Genomic DNA, 20894 nt, shown 5'->3' on the forward strand with positions numbered 1-20894 from the left:
TCCCTATCTCTGGGATCCTATCTTGGATCACGGTCCCTCTTTTTTAAAGATTTTTTTTTTTTTTTAATTTATTTGACAGAGAGATCACAAGTAGATGGAGAGGCAGGCAGAGAGAGAGGAGGAAGAAGGCTCCCTGCTGAGCAGAGAACCCGATGCGGGACTCGATCCCAGGACCCTGAGATCATGACCTGAGCCGAAGGCAGCGGCTTAACCCACTGAGCCACCCAGGGGATCACGGTCCCTCTTTATTCCCCCGATGTCAGAACTGTTTTCGGACTCCAGACGGTTGCACTTGGGCAGGGATACGCGGCGCCTGGATGTTTCCATGGCAGCATTCAGAGAGGCCCTCGAGAACTGTCCCACGCTACCTTATTGTTAATGTGTTTTAGGGCCCGCGTCCAACAGGCCTGAGCGGGAGAGGACAGGCGTGTCGTTTTTCCGCAGTGCTGGTGGGACTCGCGAACCTCACTCATCTTGTGTCATATGCGCACACGAGGAGACCCGGGGTCATCCACCCAGTGTCTCCGCCCAGGAAACGGACCGAGCGGTACCTAGTTCGCCTCGGAAGAATTGAGCGGGAACCCGCTGCGGCGAGCGGAGTCTGGCGCTCACGAGGCGCAGCGGGACGCGGCATCCGGCCACCCCTTCTCGTGCGAGCGTCCCGCGGCGTTCAGGGCCCGCCTACCCCCGGGGCGCCGCAGCGGGAGTCGCGGGGTGCGAGTTCGTTAGGGCAAAAGCGGGGTACAGGACTGAGGCACGGGCACGGGGACCCCGCGCGGGTCCGGGCCCCAGGCCCGACGGTGGCAGGTAAGGGGAGTGGAGGCATACGCGGCTCGGACGTGCTCCTGGCGTTGCAGCCCCCCAGGAGGCCCAAGTAGTCAGGGGCTGGCTCTGCGGAGAAATGGGGTACAGGCGGCGCCAGGGCCGGGAGCGGCTGTCCCTTCAGGTCCGCCGAGAGCGCGGGTAACGGGCTAGGGTAGGCGCAGGAACACGGCTTCCTCACCACAACCCAGAGCTCTGGACTGCCTTACACACGGCCGCCACGGGGATTTGATTGCCGCCATTCCCCTCCCCCACTCTGGCGGGTAAGGCGACAGAACGGTTTGAAAGAAGACGCATGCGCATGAAACGAAATCCTAAACCGCGGAGGCTTCAAGTTCAAGAATCGCGGGTTGGCGCAGGCGCAGAAAGGCCCAGCGCGTTTATGGAGGTGGGAGGGGAAGGAGCCCAAAACGCATGTGCAAAATAGTGCGCCGGCTGGAGGGGCCCAGCTCCTGAAATTACGCATGCGTCTGAGCTCTATGTGACTCAAGGGGGCGGCGCGGGCACCTAGCTGCGCGTGCGCAGAGCTTGTTCAAAAGGCCTTATTTAGGTTGCGCAGGCGCTTGCTGGCCATTTCTTCTCAGCCACGCCGAAGTCGTGTGTTCAGGTGAGTGTTTGTCGCCCTGTGTTTGCCGCCCAGGGGTCCCCGAGGGTGCCATTTTTGCGAGGATCACCTGCCCCCAGAACTTTGTAGAGCCCGGGGTGCCCTAGCAAGGTGCGAGCTGCCGGTTGGAGCCAGGTAGAACTGGCTGAGTAGCGGCGGGGCCGCCGAGGCCTGCAGGCCGCGTCGACTCTATTGTGTGAGATGTCGGAGGAGGCGGAGCGGAAGCGGCCGCCGCCATTTCCTTGCCTCCACGCTGGCGCTAGGCCAGGGCCCCCTCGGCTTGGGGCAGCGGCCCCTGGTGTCTAGACTGGCTTCGGGGGCCCGGCCGCTGGCCGGAGGGGTGTTGAGTGTTGGTATCGCCGGGATTCGGGCGTCTGCACGGGCTCGGGTCTCCGTCGGGCCCCGCGGGCGGGCGGGCGTCTGGAGGGCGGGGGCCAGTCTATTCTGCCCCTTTTCTTGGTCTGACGCTCGTCCCCCGCTTTGCAGTTCGTGTGGACGCCAGGACGCACTAGGAGACGATGATGTTGGGCACCGAAGGCGGAGAGGGATTCGTGGTGAAGGTCCGGGGCTTGCCCTGGTCTTGCTCGGCAGACGAAGTGCAGCGTTTTTTCTCCGGTGAGTTTGAAGCGGAGGCGGGAGTTCGCCGCCGGGGCGGCCGGCGGGCGGGCGGTAGGGCCGGGGGGCGGGCGGGCTGGGCCCGGGACGCCCCCTGGCGGGGCGCGGGCGGCAGACGTTCCCGCTGGGCGGCTCGCGCCTGCCCAGCCGCTGTTACGCAATGGAAATTGCGAAAGCCCCGCCCGCCCTCCGAGCCCTCTGGAGGGTGGGGGGAGTGCGGCGCCTCGGGCGGATTTTTTGTCCTCTTTGCCTGCCCGTAAGCACCGGTCTGTGTACGGCTGTCTTTTCTGAAGGATAAATGGGATTTTTCTCCATCTTGGGAAACTTGTCAGTTAACTGGGCAGACAGTGCTAATAACCTTTTGCGAATCCATAAAGTACAACAACTTTCCAATTTCGGTATGTACTCACTCGAAGCGGGGCTTTCGACTTCAGAAAGTTGAAATGTCACTAATTTCAAAAAATCTTCCTGATCCAGATTGGGTAATTGTGAAGAGTTCTTGCTCCACTAGTTATTGATCTGGCTCACTTCACAGTTGACACTGCAGCCCAGGGAAGTTCACTTGTCTACATAGCTTCTTTCCAGTGTGCAGGTTTCCTGAATAATTACACCAAAATGTCCTTGTCCGCGTTGTTAGTGTGAGTTTAGACTGATACAGCTATATTTGGAAGAAATTTACAGGTTTTGGAAGGACACTTGTAGGATTGACTTACTATCTGAATTTAGCATTCGTAATGGAAAACGACCTGTAAAACGAGAACCAGGTACACTGGAAGCCACCTTGCAGTGAGCAAGACTGGGTTTGGCTTCAGCTGTGCAGCTTGGAGCATTTTAGCTTGCTAACACTGATCCCCTTTTAGGTGAGTATTGGCCCTGCAATTTGGATTCGCAGGAGAAATTGTATGTTGCTGCTAGTAAGGTAAAACCATCAAGTGCCCCAGACCAGAACTTGAAACCAGACTCAGAAAATGGCATAAAATGAAAGTCCAGACTTGGATATTCAATGGAGAGGACTTGGAGATAACTTTAAGAAATTGCATGAAGAAAATCCAATACAATGGGAGGGTGTCCAGGGAATAAGAATGTTTGGGGGAAGATAAGTGTTTAAGTACTAGACAGCGGGCCTGGGAGTTGGCACTACGGTCAATCTAGGCTTTGTGGTAGCCTGCTTTGTAGCAAGGGAGTGAACAGGCGTTTCATCTGTATCACCCAGAGGTGGTTTTTTAGTTTTAAATTCTGTATTAACGGTTGTTTTCTTTCCAGACTGCAAAATTCAAAATGGGGCTCAAGGTATTCGTTTCATCTACACCAGAGAAGGCAGACCGAGTGGCGAGGCTTTTGTTGAACTTGAATCAGAAGATGAAGTCAAATTGGCCCTGAAAAAAGACAGAGAAACTATGGGACACAGATATGTTGAAGGTTTGATTTATGTTGCCCTAGTAACAGTAAATAAAATATTAAACGCATAGAGCTCTATCTTACCCCTTCTGAATTTTAGGTATTTGACCGCATGGAAATGGTCATCTAAGGGAGTTTATGGCAGCTCTTCCTAGATTATCTAAAGACCCAGGAAGTCTGAACTTTGTTCTCTAATTTTCCAAAATTGACTAATTCTAAGCACCTTTTTCAGTATTCAAGTCAAACAACGTTGAAATGGATTGGGTGTTGAAGCATACTGGTCCAAATAGTCCCGACACGGCCAATGATGGCTTTGTACGGCTTAGAGGACTCCCCTTTGGATGTAGCAAGGAAGAAATTGTTCAGTTCTTCTCAGGTATGTAGTTGTGTTTGATGCTGAGCAGTGAGTTCTGGCTAGCTTCTGGCAACATGTGATTTAATAGACCTTAAAGTCCGTTAGCTTAGATACTTAAACAGGTATGAGTATATGCAGATGAATTAAATGTTTTCTTCTTCCTGGAGACCTTCAAATAATTTAAGCCCATCTTAAAGGTGGAAATTAAGTACTTCCAAAATGCTAACTTTGCTTGTATTTAGTGTTTGTAGTTCAGAGTAGATCTTTGAGGATTGTCCTCAACAGCTTAACTACTTTCCTCACAATGCTGTTCAGCAAGGTACTTCAAGTTAAAGGTAAGATCCCTTAACGTTAGATTAGTATCAGGTTGTTACTTCTGGCAAGTGCCTGTGTCTTAAGACACATTGGGTCATGGGCCCAGAATTGTCTCTAATGGTCTAATTCTCTTTGTGGGAGAAGGAAAAAAAAAAAACTTCTAGGATTGGTTTAGACAGGGAATTACATGAACTTACTAAAAGTCAGTCTAATGTAGGAGTAGTTTGAATATACTCTAAGTATCTGAAATACATAAAGTGTTTTGAAATTATTCTGGGCCTAAAGTATTTGAATGTTTTTATGCTGAAGAGCTGATAAAATTGCATGTTTAGCAGAATGTTAAATCTTATTTTAAGTAACTATATTAATGTGATAAAGTGGAATTAAGAACAAATCCTTTCATGGTTCAGTGTAGTATGTAATAAAACCTTAGATATGTATCAAGTCCTAATATTTTGCCAGAACTTTTGAAATCAAGTCTGTTCTGATTGTTTTTGTCTAAATTGGTGAGAATTGAATGCTATCTGTCAACGTTAAATATGAACATAATTTCATATCTTCTAGGAAAGTGCTTTAAGCCCTTTTTGTAAGCTTGGGAATGTATCCACGGAAAGGATTTTTCATAGACGGAATTTCCAGAAGTGAATCATAACTACTGTTAGAGCATAAGAGTGCATGATTGTGTTGTGTAGATCAGTTGTTTGTTGAAAAGTTTATAGATTGTATGTTTGTCAATTATATTACTTAAAGCAATGTTTCAATTTGTATATAAAATGTTTAAATGTGTAATTTTTTTTTAAAGTTGAAGTTCCACTAACTTAAAACATTGAAATATAAAATGAGGTAAAAGGTGTGTTTTAAGTTTAGTAACTGTTGTATTTAATGCTTGAAACTTTCTTAAATTGTTGTGTAATTCTCAACATTATTTTGCATAGATTAGAGTGTTAATTGTTGAATTCTTAATGCATCCTGTGTTTCAAGTGTTTTTTTTTGTTTTTTTTTGTTTTTTTTTGTTTTTGTTTTTACATACTATGCCATGGGGTGTGTTAAGAATTGAGTTATACTTTGTAATAATGGAACTTCATATTTCTACAATGCATATGTAAAGAGTACTTGTTGAAAGCATACCGTTCGCCTAAAGTTAAAATTCTGGTTTATTTAAAGCTATAAGAAGAATCATTTCTGGGCTTGTGATGTTAATATTGCCCCCCTACTGGGGTTATTTGTCCTTGGGTTGAAGGGTTGGAAATCGTGCCAAATGGGATAACATTGCCGGTGGACTTCCAGGGGAGGAGTACGGGGGAGGCCTTCGTGCAGTTTGCTTCACAGGAAATAGCTGAAAAGGCTCTAAAGAAACACAAGGAAAGAATAGGGCACAGGTGGGGATGGATGGTTGGTTGGATTTGTCACTTTTCTTATGGTAAACAATTAAATCCATATTCTCTCTGCTTAGAAGGAAGAAATCTATTTTCTAGTCCCAATTAATATTTTGCCACAATTTTCAAATTTCCTGTATAAAGTCCCACAATGCATTGAGATGAAAGTTTAGGTTTTAAAATTGTCCCCAGTTAATTTGATCTCCCTGACAATATTGCAAGATTCCTAATTCTAAACAGTAGAGTTGAGAGACTATGGCTTTAAACAAATGTTAATGCAAACCTGGCTTTAGCTGTAATAACACCCACCCAGTAAATTAATATTACCATAAGAAAATGTGATACTTTCTGATCTTGTTTTTAAAGTTGAAATGCAACAAACTTTTTCTTGCTGTATAAATATTCTGCATATGTATTAATAAGCATAGCTTTCAAGAAATTGTCACAAAAGGTTTTATTCTCTTTGCTTGTGACTATTTTTCATTGAAGCATGCGCTTACCTATGCTGATTCCTACTAAAAGCATAGGCCTGGGGTATTATTGGCGAAAGGAAATGTGTAGTGTGGGCTAGACTGTTGGTGGAGGCTGGCTTTTTAGCCCACTTGCTATACATACTGCCAATGGATTTAAGACCTGAAATGTTGAAAGTTGAGTGGAATTCTTTCCCTCCTAAGATACTGATTTCTAGTACTCCTCTCTACCCCTAAGGTTGGGCTCTCTGCCTCTGAGGAGTGAGTTTTACTCTATGAATTTTACGTTAAATCTTAAAATTGAGTGAATTTCTGGTCATTGCCTATGCAAATATAAGAAATCTGGCTTTAAATATTAGTCAGTTTCATGGCTATGACTACATTGTTTTCTTGTGTAACTAAATACCTGTATGAAATGGACTAATGTTCTCTCTCCCTTCCCCATCCCCTTCTCTCATGAACAATGCTTTAGGTATATCGAAATCTTTAAGAGCAGTCGAGCTGAAGTTAGAACTCACTATGATCCGCCACGAAAGCTTATGGCCATGCAGCGGCCAGGTCCCTATGACAGACCTGGAGCTGGCAGAGGGTATAACAGCATTGGCAGGGGAGCTGGCTTTGAACGGATGAGGCGTGGTGCTTATGGTGGAGGTACGTGAGGACATGCAGGCATCATAAGATCTGTTCTCCTGTAACTTGTTTTCATTTGGTTGATTGTACTTACTGTCTTTCAGGTTATGGAGGCTATGATGATTATAATGGCTATAATGATGGCTATGGATTTGGGTCGGATAGATTTGGAAGAGGTAAGGTAAGAATTGAATTTCTCAACTGAAGGATGCTTACACTCTTGTCAATCTAGACCTCAATTACTGTTTTTCAGGAATGTCTGATCACAGATACGGGGATGGTGGCTCTACTTTCCAGAGCACAACAGGACATTGTGTACACATGAGGGGATTACCTTACAGAGCTACTGAGAATGACATTTATAATGTAAGTGAAGGATAAATTTACCAATTGTCTTGTTCAGGATAGCAGTAAAAATGTGGTTCTTAATAATCTAAGTAATTGAAACAGTAGGTTATAAATTGTGCTTTCTTGTAATGGTAGATCTTTGACTTTGTTCTTTGAAACACCTTGTGTTTAGTTTTTTTCACCGCTCAATCCTGTGAGAGTACATATTGAAATTGGTCCTGATGGCAGAGTAACTGGTGAAGCAGATGTTGAGTTTGCGACTCATGAAGATGCTGTGGCAGCGATGTCAAAAGACAAAGCAAATATGCGTAAGTGTGGTTTTAAGTATCTTGGGGTCTCTCTAACAGATGATTGAGTGACCAAGGTTTGTGATAAATAGGGTGTATGAGAAATGTGTTCTCCAACAATGGATTAGTTTTTTGGTGTGTGTTGAAAAAGCATATGGGTTTTAGAAATTAGTCTGATTGTGAAAAGGGGTTTGTGATAACCTGGTCTTTGAAGTATATCCTTAATTGGCAAACTTAAAGCAATTTAGGTGAATGTTTAAATCAGAAAGCTGGTTTTTGAAACCAATGTAATCAGCTGAGAAGGAGCTAGAATTTTTTTTTACCAAAAGTATTGAAATTCACATATTTACTTGTTTAAGAACTTTAAGTGCTTATCTTCTTTTCTTTCACCAACAAACACTTTCAAACTTTTTTTTTTCTCATTTCAGAACACAGATATGTAGAACTCTTCTTGAATTCTACAGCAGGAGCAAGCGGTGGTGCTTACGGTAGCCAAATGCTAGGAGGCATGGGTTTGTGTAAATATCACTTTAGTGTCTTTTTTTTAAGCTAACCTTGTATGCCTTTTCTCTCATTTCAGAACACAGATATGTAGAACTCTTCTTGAATTCTACAGCAGGAGCAAGCGGTGGTGCTTATGGTAGCCAAATGATGGGAGGCATGGGCTTGTGTAAATATCGTTAGTTTTTTTAAAAACCAAAACGTTTATATCTATATAAGTCGATTATGTAAGTTAAGTTAATTTATATTTTAATGAGTTTAGCATAATTAAGTTAAGCAAAGAGGTTTCAGTTTGAATTTTGTGTCTGGCTTATTTAAATTCTTTCGAGTTAAAACTGTTTAGATAACGTTTTAAGTAGTTTTGGGGGAGGGACTGCAGAAACTAGTTGAATTGTCTTAAGTATGAAGTAGAAGTTTAAGATGAATATTTAGTTAGAAGCACAAGGTTAGTAAAGTTTTGGGCATGGTTAATTGGGCATAATTAGGTATTCAGTGATAACCTGTATATGACCTATCAAATTATGGGGGGAAACCCCACTAAATCCATTTAAGCAGTATCCTAAGATCTTCTCAAAATGCCTCTACTTAGAGAATCGTGGATTTAGTCCTGCTGATGTGCATACTGTTGGCCTTGTGGTTTATAAATGTTTGTCTAGTTCATATGGGTAGAAAGGTAGTTTGGTCATAGGCTATAGGCAGAAGGAGGCAGAGGGTTGTAGTGATACCAGGTCAAGACTGGAAAAATCATAGATTTAGAATTACAAGCCCGGTACCACCAGGTACCACATTACATATGGAACAAGGTCCTAATGTTCTCTTAACTTAACAGCAAACCAGTCCAGTTACGGCGGCCCAGCCAGTCAGCAGCTGAGTGGTGGTTATGGAGGCGGCTATGGTGGCCAGAGCAGCATGAGTGGATACGGTAAGTGTGTTTTTTTATGTACTTGAAGTAAGTTTTAGGCAGGTTTCTTTAGTTTGGGGAATATGCAGGCACCTTTTTGGCGAAACTGGGTTAATGTTTGCTTTTGATCCAAATGTAACTTGTTCTTGATAGCTTAACTTTCAGCACCAATCATTGGGAGGGGGAAGTGTTCTATATATTAAAACTAGTCATTGCAACTTGGAATAATGTCGAGCCAGCAAACATCTGCCTCCATTTATTAAAAAATTAAACTGTTGATTTTTTTTTTGTCTTTTGATAAGCATTAAATCCATTTTAGATGGAGGGAGACTTTTAAATATTAGTAGAATGGTGGTTGGGTTTAGGACCGTATTTACTAGTCAGTTTTATCCTAGGATTGCTTTTATTTTTATTTTTTTTTTCAATTGGTCTAAAGAATGGTGATTTTGGTATTATAGTCTTACCCTACAAAATCCTTTTGCAGACCAAGTTTTACAGGAAAACTCCAGTGATTTTCAATCAAACATTGCATAGGTAAATATTTTCTCAAAAAATATAATTTAAATTCCCAATAGCAAATACTGATATGTTGTAATAACACTATTTCTATAGCAGTCAATGGCTCTGACTTAACTCCATGGAGGCTGCCATTTTGGGCACAGTGAGTTGCCTTTAGTCCCAACTTTTGTCCTCTCACTCCCTGCCCACCATCAGTAGGAAAAGCAAGAGACTGCCCCTGTCCTCCCTATTCATATATATGCCATTCGATGGACACATTGTGAATGTTTATGGTAAATTTTTTTTTTTAAATGCCTTGCTTAGCTTTAAAAACAACATGAAGTAATTTTGCAATTTTTGAAAAACACTAGTTTTCCTTTAAACTTAAATTTCTATGTTGATCCTGAAGCATCCAATTAAATGGTAGCACAAGAGTCTGGCAAGTTGGTACTGCAGAGAAAAGGGGTTAATTGAGACTTGTTTGGAGTCGGGAGTCCCCTTTCCCAAACATGCTTCTCGCCACTTGGACAGCAGCCATTTGTACTCGTATACTTTTTAAACCTTTTTCTTGGAATGCTGTATTTTATTTGGCTGATGATCTGATGATTCTGCTGACTTGTCGCATCGCTCTCTCTGCAGGCAGCCAAGGAGCAGTGAACAGCAGCTACTACAGTAGCGGAAGCCGAGCATCTGTGGGCGTGAACGGAATGGGAGGGATGTCTAGCATGTCCAGTATGAGTGGTGGATGGGGAATGTAACTGATCCTGATCACTGACTCTTGGTCACCGTTTTTTTAAAAGAAACAGAGTTTAACAGTTTTGCAATACAAGCTTGTGATTGATGCTTACTCTAAGTGGAAATCAGGATTGTTTTAAAAGACTTAAGGTTCAGTATTTTTGAACACAAACATTCATCTAGGATGTAACAAATGAGTAAACTATAACTGTTAAACAATTTTCAGCTTTTCTCTAGTTCTATTGTAGGATGTACTTAAGCAGCAAGTGTATTTAGGTTAAAGCAGTTGAATTATGTTAAATGTTGCTCTTCTACATTACATTGAACACTGTTGGGATGCATGTTGAAAGACATGCTTTTTTTGTAAAACTCAATATAGGAGCTGTGTCTACAATTAAAAGTGAACACATTTGGCATGTTTGTTAATTCTAGTTTCATTTAATATCTTCTAAGGCACGTAAGTTGAAGCTTTTTTTTTTTTTTTTAATTAAGTTAATGGGGAACTTTGAGACGCAACACCATACGTTAGGATTTTGGTCTTGGTGTTTGTATGAAATTCTGAGGCCTTGATTTAAACCTTTCCTTGTATCGTGATTTCCTTTTAGGTGTATTGCGCTAAGTGAAACTTGTCAAATAAATCTTCCTTTTAAAAACTGCACTTTGTCTTGTCTGTGCTTCAGTGTCATGTGGACTGTTTCTTGGTGCTCTCTTCCTGCCTGGGGCGTAGGTGACAGTGGCCCATGTCTCTGGCTGTGGCAGAGAGGCTCCGCAGCCAAGGCTGTTGTGTAGATGTCGGCCGACTCCTCTTCCCTCCGGTGCGACTGAAGGTAAACGTAGCTTTTGGGGGCCCTTGTGGAAGGGCTGCGTGTTTGGCCTGGCTGCACAGGACCTAACCCAAACTCCTTTTGACTTGCTAAGCGCTTGCACAAAACCCAGGGAGAGGTGGCACTATACTGCATGATCTGCATGTCCCCAGAGGCCCGTGGCAGGCATGGCTGAGAAGGCAGTGCCAGAGGCAAGGTGGGGGGGACTCACTAGGTGACCAGTGGCCTCTGAAGTTTCTCTTACATGGGGCATGAGGGAGGGTTTTAGGAGCTAGCTTATAAATGGCTTTGAAATGGAGTCTTTTGGTCCTATTTTTGATTCCTAAAGATCAGGTCCACTTAGGGCAGAATTCATTCCTTATATGTCTGAGGTAGACTACCAAGTTGCATTTCTGAGCAAGGACTAGTTTAATTCAGTAATTGAAATCCATTTGTTTTGGTAGACCTCTGAGTAGCTGGCATTAAGCACCTTTTAAAGGTGGTGTCTCCAAAGTCCCTTCAGTAGATCTTCCACTAAAGACTGAAGCTTAAGCCAAATTGATCTGAATCCATTTTTCACTCTGACAGTGCTCAAGATTCTCCCCTTGATCCTGGGTGAGATTTCTACGTGTCTGTACATGGCAGCATTGCACAAGCATGTGCCACAGGGGCCCTGCAGACCCTGCCCTGGTTCATGGCTTCGGCACACCTGGGGGCACTGCTGTCCTGCATGGTGGAGGGGAAAGGTCTGCAGTGGGGCTGGGGTACGGGAGGGTTAGACTTGGCATGTGTCCTCTAGCTGGTCTTCTGGTTTAGAGCAACCGTTTTCGGGGGAGGCATATCTGAGCGTTTGGTCTTCAGCTGTGTTCTCGATCTAGTACTGCCCCTAGGATCTTGGGGTCGCTTAGGGTCTGTGGAACTGACACGTTGCACGTTGAGAAAGCCCCAGGAGGGTTCCTTCCCTGGGTGCTTCATATTCTTTATCTGTGTTGAGAAAGGCCTGTTGGTGGAAGAGGAGGAGGGACTGTTAACTAGAGGCGTGGGAAGGAAGGCTGAGTGAGAGCAGAACCATGCAGCTTCTGCAGAGTGAGTCTTGGGCCATTCTGGTGCGTTGGAACCTCGTGCTCTGTGGACCTGCCTCAGAACCCCCCCCCCCGGGGCGCTTGCTAGCTGGGACCAGAACCTCCAGATGCTACTGGGAGTTCATGTTCTCACATGATCCCTGTCTCTGGGTTAACAGCCCTGTGTGTGTCCACTTGAGCGGCACTGCCCCAGGCCATCTGTGGTTTCTTGGTACTCAGGAAGGTTGTCACACCATAGCCTGAGGGTTCCAAAGTCCAGGGGCATGTCTGATGTGTGAGGAGAAAAGTTCTGTCTCAAGCAGCTAAATAAATACTCGTGGCAGAGGGGTACCTGTTAGACATCTGTTGCTTGTGGGTGGGGGAGGGAGGGGAGAAGAAAACTGGTTATGATACACGGAAGAGCACTGAGCGGTGGGAACATTCCCACTTAACTGAGTTGCCTGAACAGTCTAGGAGTCAGGTGTCTCCTGCTTGCTTTTCTGTGTGCAGATGAGCGCTAAGGCCCAGAGGTGAAGTGACATGCCTAAGACTCCCCAGCAAGCTGGAATCCAAATTGGGTGCACTGAAAACAAGGTACTGACTTCTACTGCTAGACCAGGTGGGGGCAGTGCAGCAGCACGATAAGCATTTTTGGAAAAGCTGAGTCCTGGATGAGATTTAAAAAGCTGCTTAGAGGAAGTGATGGAAGGGGAGAGGGGGCCTCTGGCAGCTGCTCTTAATGCCATGTTCTTCCTGCTTCGATGGGAAAACCAGCCCGGAAGGAACATGGCTTTGGAGTTGGGCCTGCAGATCCTGGGACCTAACCTCCCTGAGCCAGGCGGCGGGTCAAAGCCCACGGAGTGAGGCACTGGGCAGTGAGCAAGGGGAGTTCACCAAGGGCTCCGCAGATGGACAGACTAGTCTGGACAGCACTATGGCATTAGTTTTGGTTTCTTCACCTGAACATTCAAGACCTGGACCTGTCAGGTGGGGGTGAGCATGCGTGGAGTCTTGTTTCCAGAGCTGACCAGTGCCTGTCCCAGCACTGCTTGGAAAAATGGCTGCCTGGCAGGTGCTTCCCACAGGTATCTCCACCTGGAGTGCGCTAGACGAAGCTCTGTCCTCTGGGTCAGCTTCCTGTGGCTAAAGGAACACCTTCCGAGCCGAGCGGGGTAAGCTCACTTCCTCTGTGCCTACTGGTGGAGGTAATGGCCTGTCCTGACATGGGGGACACGGGGTGGGTCTGAGGCCTCCTGCAGAGGCTGACATTTTCTGCACCAGAGTGAAAAATAAAGGATTTTATTATAGATCTTGAGATGCATTGTGACACGGCCAGACTTGGGAGCAGGGAAGGCACAGTGTGTGTGTGGGGGGGGGCATGGGGTGCTCACTATACTAGTGCAACTGCTGGAAAACCGCTCAACTGTGTGGAAAGTGAAAAATGACAGTAGCAAAATCCTGAAGTTACGTGGGAGTCTAGCTGGTGATGCGGCCAAGAGAGAAGGAAGAGTTTCGATCCAGACGCTCTGGAAAGGTACGTGCCTCCCTGGCAGACCCTGCGAGGAGTGGAGTCCTTCTTGCGATTTCCTCTGGCAGCAGACCTGCCCAGCCCCCGTCAGCCCCTCAGTCCCCGGGGACCCCCTCTGACGCTCAGGAGCCGGTGGAGGAGCAGCGCTGCAGGAGCAGGGTGTGGCAGCTGTCGCAGACGCGCACCGGCCTGGGGTAGGAGGGCAGGGCCAGCTCGTTGCTGGAGCACGTGTTGCAGAAGATGTGGCCACAGTGGCGGCAGTGGTGCTGGAGGACACAAGACGGGCAGTCAGGGTGGGCCAGGCGCCTCTGTTTGCCTAACGCCCTTAGAATCCTTCCCCAAGAAGCTGGGGTCCATCGGTAAGGGGTCCCTGTAGACTTTGGCTCCCCCATGTAGAGCGTGGGTGGAGGGTGTGTGGTTAAGGCCCTAAAATGCGTCTTCCCCGAGCTGCTGCATGAAGAGCCCTGCTTAACTCCCTGTCATCCCTGCGCCTGCTGGAAACTCAAGTTTCCGTGGCCAGTGCCTCCTGCTGGGCGAGGCTGGTTTTGTGCAGGTGCTGCAGAAGCCTTGGGCATGGAGGAGACAAGGTGGAGGCAAGCGTCCACGTAGCTTCTGCCAACTGGCCAGTAGCAGGTTCCTGGCTGGGCCATTCAGGTGTGGGGACTGTGAGGCCCCAACCTTCAGCAGGTCTTGGGCAAGGGCCTGATCTCAAGGCCGCCTCAGGAGGGCAGTCTTCACCTCTGGACCTACTGTGAGGCACAGGCCAGGACAGGGGAGTTTTCCTTCTTTTCCAGAGAGGCCTGATGAGACGCAGACGGGGGAAAATGCACAGCCACACGGTGGGGGGTAGGGTACTTTGGGCTGTACAGGTTTCCAATTTTGCTAGGTATCCGTGTCCTGCTCCTGTCCTGCCCAGCTGGTCCATCAATGCCCCAAAGGCCAGGTGCAGGACCTCCTGCTCTGGAACCGGAAGGCAGAGGCCGAGGCCCTGTGGGAACGGGCCCTGCCCAGGTTGCCAGGGAGCTCTAGGTGCCACGTGGATGCCTGTCCCGAGACCCATCAACTACAGGTTCTCTCTGGATTGTTTTTGCCTAATTGAACCAGGTTTTGGTCCTGTTGCTGACAATGAACCTTCATGTTCTGTACGTGAGCAGCCCCAACTCCCAAAGAAATCTCATCCTTGAAAGGACGGACAAGCTGGGACGCCATCTGTGTGGGCCAGCCCAGCAAACCAGCGAGTGCCATGGTCATGCAGTGGCCCCGGGAAAGGGTGGAAGGGGAGGCCGTGTGGGAGCTGGTGCAGAGCCACCCCACGTACCTTCCTCCGGGAGATGGAGAACTCCTTTTCACACTGCTTACAGTGCGTGGCTTCGTCATCCTTCAGCCAGGTATGGCCCTGCGGGGGAAAGACCACAACAGAATTCCATTTTCCAGCTCGGCTCCTGACAGCCCCGTAGCCATGTTCTCACTGCCCACCATCAGGGTCTTTTGAGGGGCTGGAGCTCTGCTGCTGCAGACTGGAGGTGGGGGTGGGGGGAGGCCTGGGAGGCCCTGGTCCACATGCTAAGCCCCCACCCCTCAGCACAATGTGGGGAGGTGGGACCTGAGGCTCTGCAGAGCTTTCTAAAGGACAGAGGATGGGCCATGTACTCAGCCGGAGGGACTGGGCGCTCAAAGGGGCCAAAGGCCTGATAAGCTTTTCTGGCTCCTTGGCATCTGGCGGCCATCACCTTCCTGGTGACAGAGTGACCTTATGCAAGGCCCGACAGCTCATCCCTGTGGTGCTGCTGGCTGTCACTGTCTGACACATCTGGGCAGGGCAGGGATGGAAAACATGCTGCTCACAGCAGTTCCGTTCAAGGAGTTTTCCAGGTACAAGGCAGGGGACGCGAGTGCAGCCAAGTTCACGTCCAGGCCACTGTAAGTGGCTAGGACAGTCCACCGTCCCCGACCGGGCGGGCGCTAGGGTCTCTGATCCAGCGGAGAGCAGACTCGCCTGTCCCTCCTCTTTAAACTGCCCCCTCCTCCTCTCCTGTCTGCACCCCCAGCGGGCCAGTCTGGTGCCTGCACCGGGTCACCTGGTCCACACGTTCCCACTCTCCCTGGGTGGCAGGCATCCTCGCCAATGGGCCCCTCACCTGCAGGGAGAGGTCTCATGCTCCCTGTTTCAAAATCCCTGGGTTTCTTTGGCCACTCTTTGCTCCCTTCACTTGGGCACCTGTGACCTAGGCCTACTGTCCCAACTAGGGCCAAGGGGCCGGAATCAGCACCAAGGCTCCCAGCTGGGCCCTGCCGCTGTCAGTGCCGCCCGTCCCTGGGTCCCATGTCTCTGAGCAGCATTTTTGGATGCCTCTGGGGCACACCCTCCCCTGACTCCGGAGAACCCGGGCACCTGGGGCATTAGCGTGAGCTCTCTAAGCCGGGGGCAGGGGGTTCTGAGGCCGAAAGGGTTAATAATCCAGTACCTTCAGCGCCTTGTTCACTTCTTTGATGTCTTCCATCTTAAGCTTTGACCTAAAAAAAAAAAAAAAAAAAAAAAAAGATGATTTATGGCTGTGAGAGACTCTTGAACTCGGTAAGCCCACTGCCACTGCCTGACTAGCTGGCTTGGGGAGGGTGACCGGGAGCAGGACAGAGCAGCCCCGCACAGGAGCTGTTCCAGAACATGCTTTCTGCCTTTTACCATCCCAGAGTCACCTCATCATGTTGGCTCACATCTGCTGCTCTCTGAGGCGGAGCCTGTGGACCAAACGGGGTCCCAAGACAGACTGTTGAGGCTGCAAGGTTTAAAAAGACTTTGAAGTAGTTACAACCATTTAAAAACTGGAAGGGATGCCTGGGTGGCTTTGTTAGATGTCTGCCTTCGGCTTAGGTCGTGATCCTGAGGTCCTGGGATGGAGCCCCATGTCAGGCTCCCTGCTCAGCGGAGAGTCTGCTTCTCCCTCTGCCGATCCCCCTGCTCCCCTGCTTGTGTTCCCTCCTTGCTGTCAAATAGGTAAATAAAATCTTTAAATATTAGCAATAATTTACTAAAAATCAGGTTCCTGGCTTCTCTGGGCCACCATTCCTGCGTGGGACATGTCCTAAAGGGGCTGCGGGGGCTCCCCTATAGCAGGCACCCAAATCTGCAGGGCTCCCCCGGCCCCTTTTGGGCTGCCTGCTCCTAGAACAGTTCTGCTCTGATGACAGGCTCACTTGTTCTTGCTCCGTTCTTGTTAGGGAAAGAATAATTCCTTACTGTCCACCTACAACACAGGCCTGAGCATGGTCTACACTGGCAGAATTAAACCAGAGAAAACGCAAACTTTATATATTTGCAGTCTGGGTGACGTCAGCCTAAACTGTCACTGGATCAATCGAAGGGTCAAAGTAGCAGGGCTCTGAGACACAGATAAGACTTCCAGGCGAGGACTGGGAAACTGAGCATCAGGACCTTTGGTCCGCCCCGAGCAGCTCAGAGAAAGGCCTGCAGCCTGACAGGACTAGACGCTGCCTCGGGGGAGACACCAGAGGACCCCAGGTTGAGATGGCAGCCTGAATGTGCAGGCAGGTCCCTGGAAAACACAACCTGGGAAGGATCCAGATGCTGCCCAGACAGAAACTGGGCAGCTGCGTCTAGCTGGTTGAGGGATCTGAGGAGAGCCCTGTCCTGTCACCTGGTGCTGGCTTGCAAGATGGAGAGGAGAGAGCATGAGGCAGGGAGGAAGCATCAAAAAAGCTCCTTGGGGATCCCCGCCCACGTCACAGTCCTTGACACAAGCCCAGCCCAGTCTGACTGATACGCGTGCTGCTGCATCGTGTCTCTAGCCACTTCTCTGTTGGTCCCCGTGTCTGAACCTCTTCTGGTCACAGGCTCCCACAGGACCCCCATCTCTCCAGTCACTGTGTTTGGGGCAGGAGCCAGAACAGGACTCTGCTGGGGGCCAGCCACCGGGGAGGGAGCAGCAGACAGGATGGCAGAGGAGGAGGGACAGACTGAGTCCCAGTGGCTTTTTTTGCCTTGAGACAGTATGAGTTGGATTTCTGTCCCTCTGCAAGCAGGAGTCCTGACTCCTAAGGAGAATAAAGCTCCCCAGTGGCTTTGAAAACACAAACATCAAACAAATGGGCAAATTCTACAACCTGCAGTGTAACCTATCGGACCGGCCAGAGCAACCTGGCAGGATGGGAACCCCAGGGCAGAGAGCTGTCAGGTCAAAGGAGAGACAAGGACCAAGGTCTGTGCTCTTTCAGCAGCACCCAGCAGGACAGACAGACAGATGCTGGTGGGCACAATTATCCAGAAGGGGAGGTGGTGACTGCTTCCACTACAGCAGGTGGAAGCCCCCCCATCTGACCATGGGCCCAGTGAGCACCCCGCCGCCATCCCGACTCGCCTAGGACCTTACTGGCTGATCTAGTAAACAGGAGGGCTCACTAGAATGGACTTCCTAATTCATTAGTTCGACTGGCACTTTGTCTCCAAGGCCTCACTTTCCTGGGGGGTGGCCCTCGAACACTTGGCCGGCCTCCTGCCTGACACAACCCCCACCACCCCGGACAGCAGAACTTGGTTTGGGGACTGGTGGGCAGGCTGATGTGATTCCGGGCAGGGGCCAGGCCCAGCAGTCATGATGCAGGTCGCAGGGGAGGGGGCTGGGCTTCTTACTGGCTGAGGTGCAGGCCCATTTCCTGGAGGGCTTGTTCCTGCTCGTCACAAACCTTCTGCAACTCCGCCTTCTCGTCCTGGAGCTCCCGCAGCTCCTAAAATGAACCAACCAGAGGCCTGACACACTCATGTAATTGCAGTGACAAGCAGGTCAGAATGTTTTTCAAGAGCAAAAAGCAGTTTTTGTTGTGTTAATCTCATTCGAGCTGGGGTTATTTCATGAATTACTTCTCACTAGTCTGTTTCTCCACGAATGGGCACCTGCAGAAGGGACAGTAACATAGGACAGGAGAACAGATACGTGTAAAGCAGCCACCTGCACAGGATGACGAAACCCTTGCCTGAGTTGCTATTAAAAGGCTGTGTAAACAGAACGGCTTCAGAACATGCACAGAGGAGCCTTATGTGGAAGTGGGGGACACCTGCACAGTGAAGGCTCATTTGAATAAACGTTTTGGAAACGGCTGGTTGAAACTTGAGAATGAACGAACGAGGCTGATGAAGGCCAGGATGTGGGAGCTCATGCACTGAGATCACGAGCGTGTGTGGGAAGTGAAGCTCACATGCTGATAAACACTGTAATCTGGGGCCAGTGACCCTTGAGGACACAAAGCTGGCGAGGGCCCTGACAAAGACCCAGGACAGTGATTTGGGGTTCAGGGCTGATGAGAGGTAGCAACAGGGCTTAGGCCTGAGTGGTGGACACATCCCTCCCAACTGCCCCCTAAGGTTTCTGCCCCCGAGCCTGGTGACACAGGAACACAAGGGCACCCTGATGACGTCACATGTGTTGTTTCTCATGCGTGTACTTAAGTGTGGGTGCGGGAGTGAGGCGGGGGGGGGTACAATTCAAATCTTTGACCAAAGTGGAATTTTGAAGTGGAATAAAGGAGGCAAGATGCAGAACTTTCTAGAAGTCCTCTTCTGCCCTCCATTTTTCCTCCCCTCAGAGACTGAGAGCTCTTGAGGCACATCTCCCCACCTCCCCAGTGGTCTCCACCCGTGGCCCACTGGGCTCCCCCGGGAGGGGCTATTAGACATGTTCCCACAGGATCAAAGGCTCTTTGTGCGCCCATTCAGACCATGCAGCTGTACCCACCACCATGTTCAACACAACGTCATCGCCGAGGAGCCTCCGCAGGTGTGTGGATGGCGTGCCGGTCCCACTAGGAGAAGCTGCGGAGGCCAGACACACTCCGGGGCAGCCCAGGCCGAAGCCAGCTCCTGCCAGCACTGTGGACACCTCCTGCCTTCAGGGGAGACCCTGCAGCCTGCCTGGGTTCCCAGGGAGGCCTAGTTCTGTGAGCAGACCAAGGTGCCACTCTGGGTCCCCAACCCCCTCGCACTCTCTGAAGCTTTGCCACCGGTTCCAGGCCTCGCCTTCCCCAGAGGACCGAGGTGACTCCAGGGAGAGACGAGACTCGGGTCTCGTCTAGGGGAGAGGGAGGCTTTTGGTTCACTTGGCTTCCCAGTGGTGGCCCAGGACCAGATGGCTCTGGGGAACCAGGATACCCGACCCTCGGCAGAGTGGCCAAGTCACTCTGAGGGAAGGTGTGGACTGGCACTCGTTGGAAAGCGCCTGTGCTTACTGCTCCCCTCTTGTGAGCCCCCTACCCCCGCCCCCAGGAGCTGGTGGACTGTCCTAAAACGAACCAGCTCCGCTAGCTTCCTACTGAGCTCCGGAGAAGATCCAAATCTCTTTGCATGTCTTCGGGGGTCCGCAATCAAGTCTGCCCGGTCGAGGCGGCAGCTCCCAATGCCTCCCTCCTTTGTGCGCCACAACTCGGCCTCTTGGCCCTGCTCTTTGCTCCTTTACTGTGACAGACCCTCATGCTTCCTGCAGTCTGCCTGAGCCATCCTTTGCTCGCCTCTCCACACAGCTGGCCCTTGCTCGTCCCTCAACTCGGCCTCCCTGGCACGGTTCCCTGGCCACGGCCGCACTGCGGGGTGTCTCCCTGTTTTATTCTCCCCACTGCACTGCTCCCCGAGTGGCTGGTGTGCACGCACCATCTGCCTCGAGCAGAGGCTCCACAGGGTGGCTCTGGCTGTGCTGAGGGGTCTCCGTGTGGCCGGGGGCTCCTGGAGATGCCAGCAGCTCTTTCCTTCCCCCGACAGCTGCCTTACCTTTTTTAATCCTTCCACTTGCTGCAGTTCCGCTCGGAGTAGAGAGGAAGTGTCTTTCTCCTGCTGTAATTCTCGCTGAAGAGCCTGTCTCTGCTCTTTTTCTGATTTCAACTCTTTCTCTAGACTCGAGCTGTTTTCCCAAAATGAACTCGAGTTAGTCTTAGTGGGAGAGGTGCATGGAAAATGCACAATGTCTAACCCAGTTCTCTGCCCGGGAAATGGGGCATTGACAGGAATCAGAAGTGCCACACATGCACCTAAACCCGTCACGCGAGCAGGGAACCCAGGCTCTCTCTCCCGCAGGGCCACCTGCCCCTCCAGAGGGAAGACCAGGACCCCATCAGGGGAGCAGGGTGGGCATGCACTCGATAGCACGTCAGCAGACAAAGGAGAAGGGCCTCCAAACACTTAGGACCACAGCAGGGGGTCCTCTACCAAGGTGGAGACCTGAGGGGAGAGAGACTGCAAAATGTCTTCTGCTTTTTCCAAGCCAGAGAGAGCTCCCACTGGAGGGCCGGGGGTGGGGGTGGGAGAAAGCTCCCGCACTCCTCTCACCAGCTGAGAGGCCCTGGGACGTTCCCGAGCGCCCTGAACCAGCACTCTCACTTAAAAAAGGGGGACACTGACACACAGCCTGATTCCAGCCTCTGGAGGGGTAAGCTCAGGAGGGACTGGGCCTGTGCCCAATAGGGAGCTGCCTCCGCCCCCCCACCCCCGCCCGGCCCCGCCTACCACTGCTCGTGCAGCTGGGAGAGCTGCTGCTGCAGCGCGCACGTCCGGCCGCCCAGCTCCTGCTGCAGCTTGTGGCTCCGCTCCTCCGCCCCGCGCCGCGCCCTCTCTGAGAGCTGTAACCTGCACCCAAGAACCAGGTCGGT

The 20894-nt window shown here is 49.8% G+C and overlaps 2 protein-coding genes across 9 annotated transcripts in view; one reads left to right on the plus strand and one right to left on the minus strand.

The window, feature by feature from the left end:
* Nucleotides 1–784: 784 nt before the first annotated feature.
* HNRNPH1 (heterogeneous nuclear ribonucleoprotein H1) lies at nt 785–10513 on the plus strand. Of its 8 annotated transcripts, none has more exons than XM_045999946.1 (14): nt 1274–1429; nt 1913–2041; nt 3305–3460; nt 3672–3815; nt 5350–5488; nt 6428–6606; nt 6690–6761; nt 6818–6951; nt 7106–7241; nt 7649–7708; nt 7801–7890; nt 8551–8643; nt 9107–9156; nt 9760–10513. In XM_045999946.1, the coding sequence occupies exons 2-13, from the start codon at nt 1945–1947 to the stop codon at nt 9154–9156; spliced, it is 1350 nt and encodes a 449-aa protein (XP_045855902.1). In that variant the 5' UTR covers nt 1274–1429; nt 1913–1944; the 3' UTR covers nt 9760–10513. The 8 variants fall into 8 exon arrangements, with proteins under 8 accessions (XP_045855899.1, XP_045855902.1, XP_045855903.1 ...); XM_045999947.1 differs by having other exon boundaries at nt 7801–7860; XM_045999943.1 differs by lacking the exons at nt 1274–1429; nt 9107–9156 and adding an exon at nt 785–807.
* Nucleotides 10514–12306: 1793 nt separating this feature from the next.
* The window catches only part of RUFY1 (RUN and FYVE domain containing 1), a 59572-nt gene continuing 50984 nt past the window's right edge, over nt 12307–20894 (minus strand). Inside the window, exons 13-18 of the mRNA XM_045999941.1 lie at nt 20752–20871; nt 20020–20149; nt 17896–17990; nt 15713–15761; nt 14566–14643; nt 12307–13513 (exon numbers count right to left, since the gene is read on the minus strand). Of these exons, the coding sequence (XP_045855897.1) occupies nt 13370–13513; nt 14566–14643; nt 15713–15761; nt 17896–17990; nt 20020–20149; nt 20752–20871 (616 nt within the window). The 3' untranslated portion in view covers nt 12307–13369. The remainder of the gene's footprint in view (nt 13514–14565; nt 14644–15712; nt 15762–17895; nt 17991–20019; nt 20150–20751; nt 20872–20894) is intronic.

This window comes from Meles meles, chromosome 3 (assembly GCF_922984935.1).
Source record: "Meles meles chromosome 3, mMelMel3.1 paternal haplotype, whole genome shotgun sequence".
Taxonomy (NCBI): domain Eukaryota; kingdom Metazoa; phylum Chordata; class Mammalia; order Carnivora; family Mustelidae; genus Meles; species Meles meles.

Bases quoted from the DNA above. Each gene is read 5' to 3' on its own strand.
- HNRNPH1 (XM_045999943.1), top strand. From the start codon at position 1,945: ATGATGTTGGGCACCGAAGGCGGAGAGGGATTCGTGGTGAAGGTCCGG. The intron at 6,952-7,105 runs GTAAGTGAAGGA...CCTTGTGTTTAG, and splicing joins CTGAGAATGACATTTATAAT to TTTTTTTCACCGCTCAATCC. The intron at 8,644-9,759 runs GTAAGTGTGTTT...CTCTCTCTGCAG, and splicing joins GAGCAGCATGAGTGGATACG to GCAGCCAAGGAGCAGTGAAC.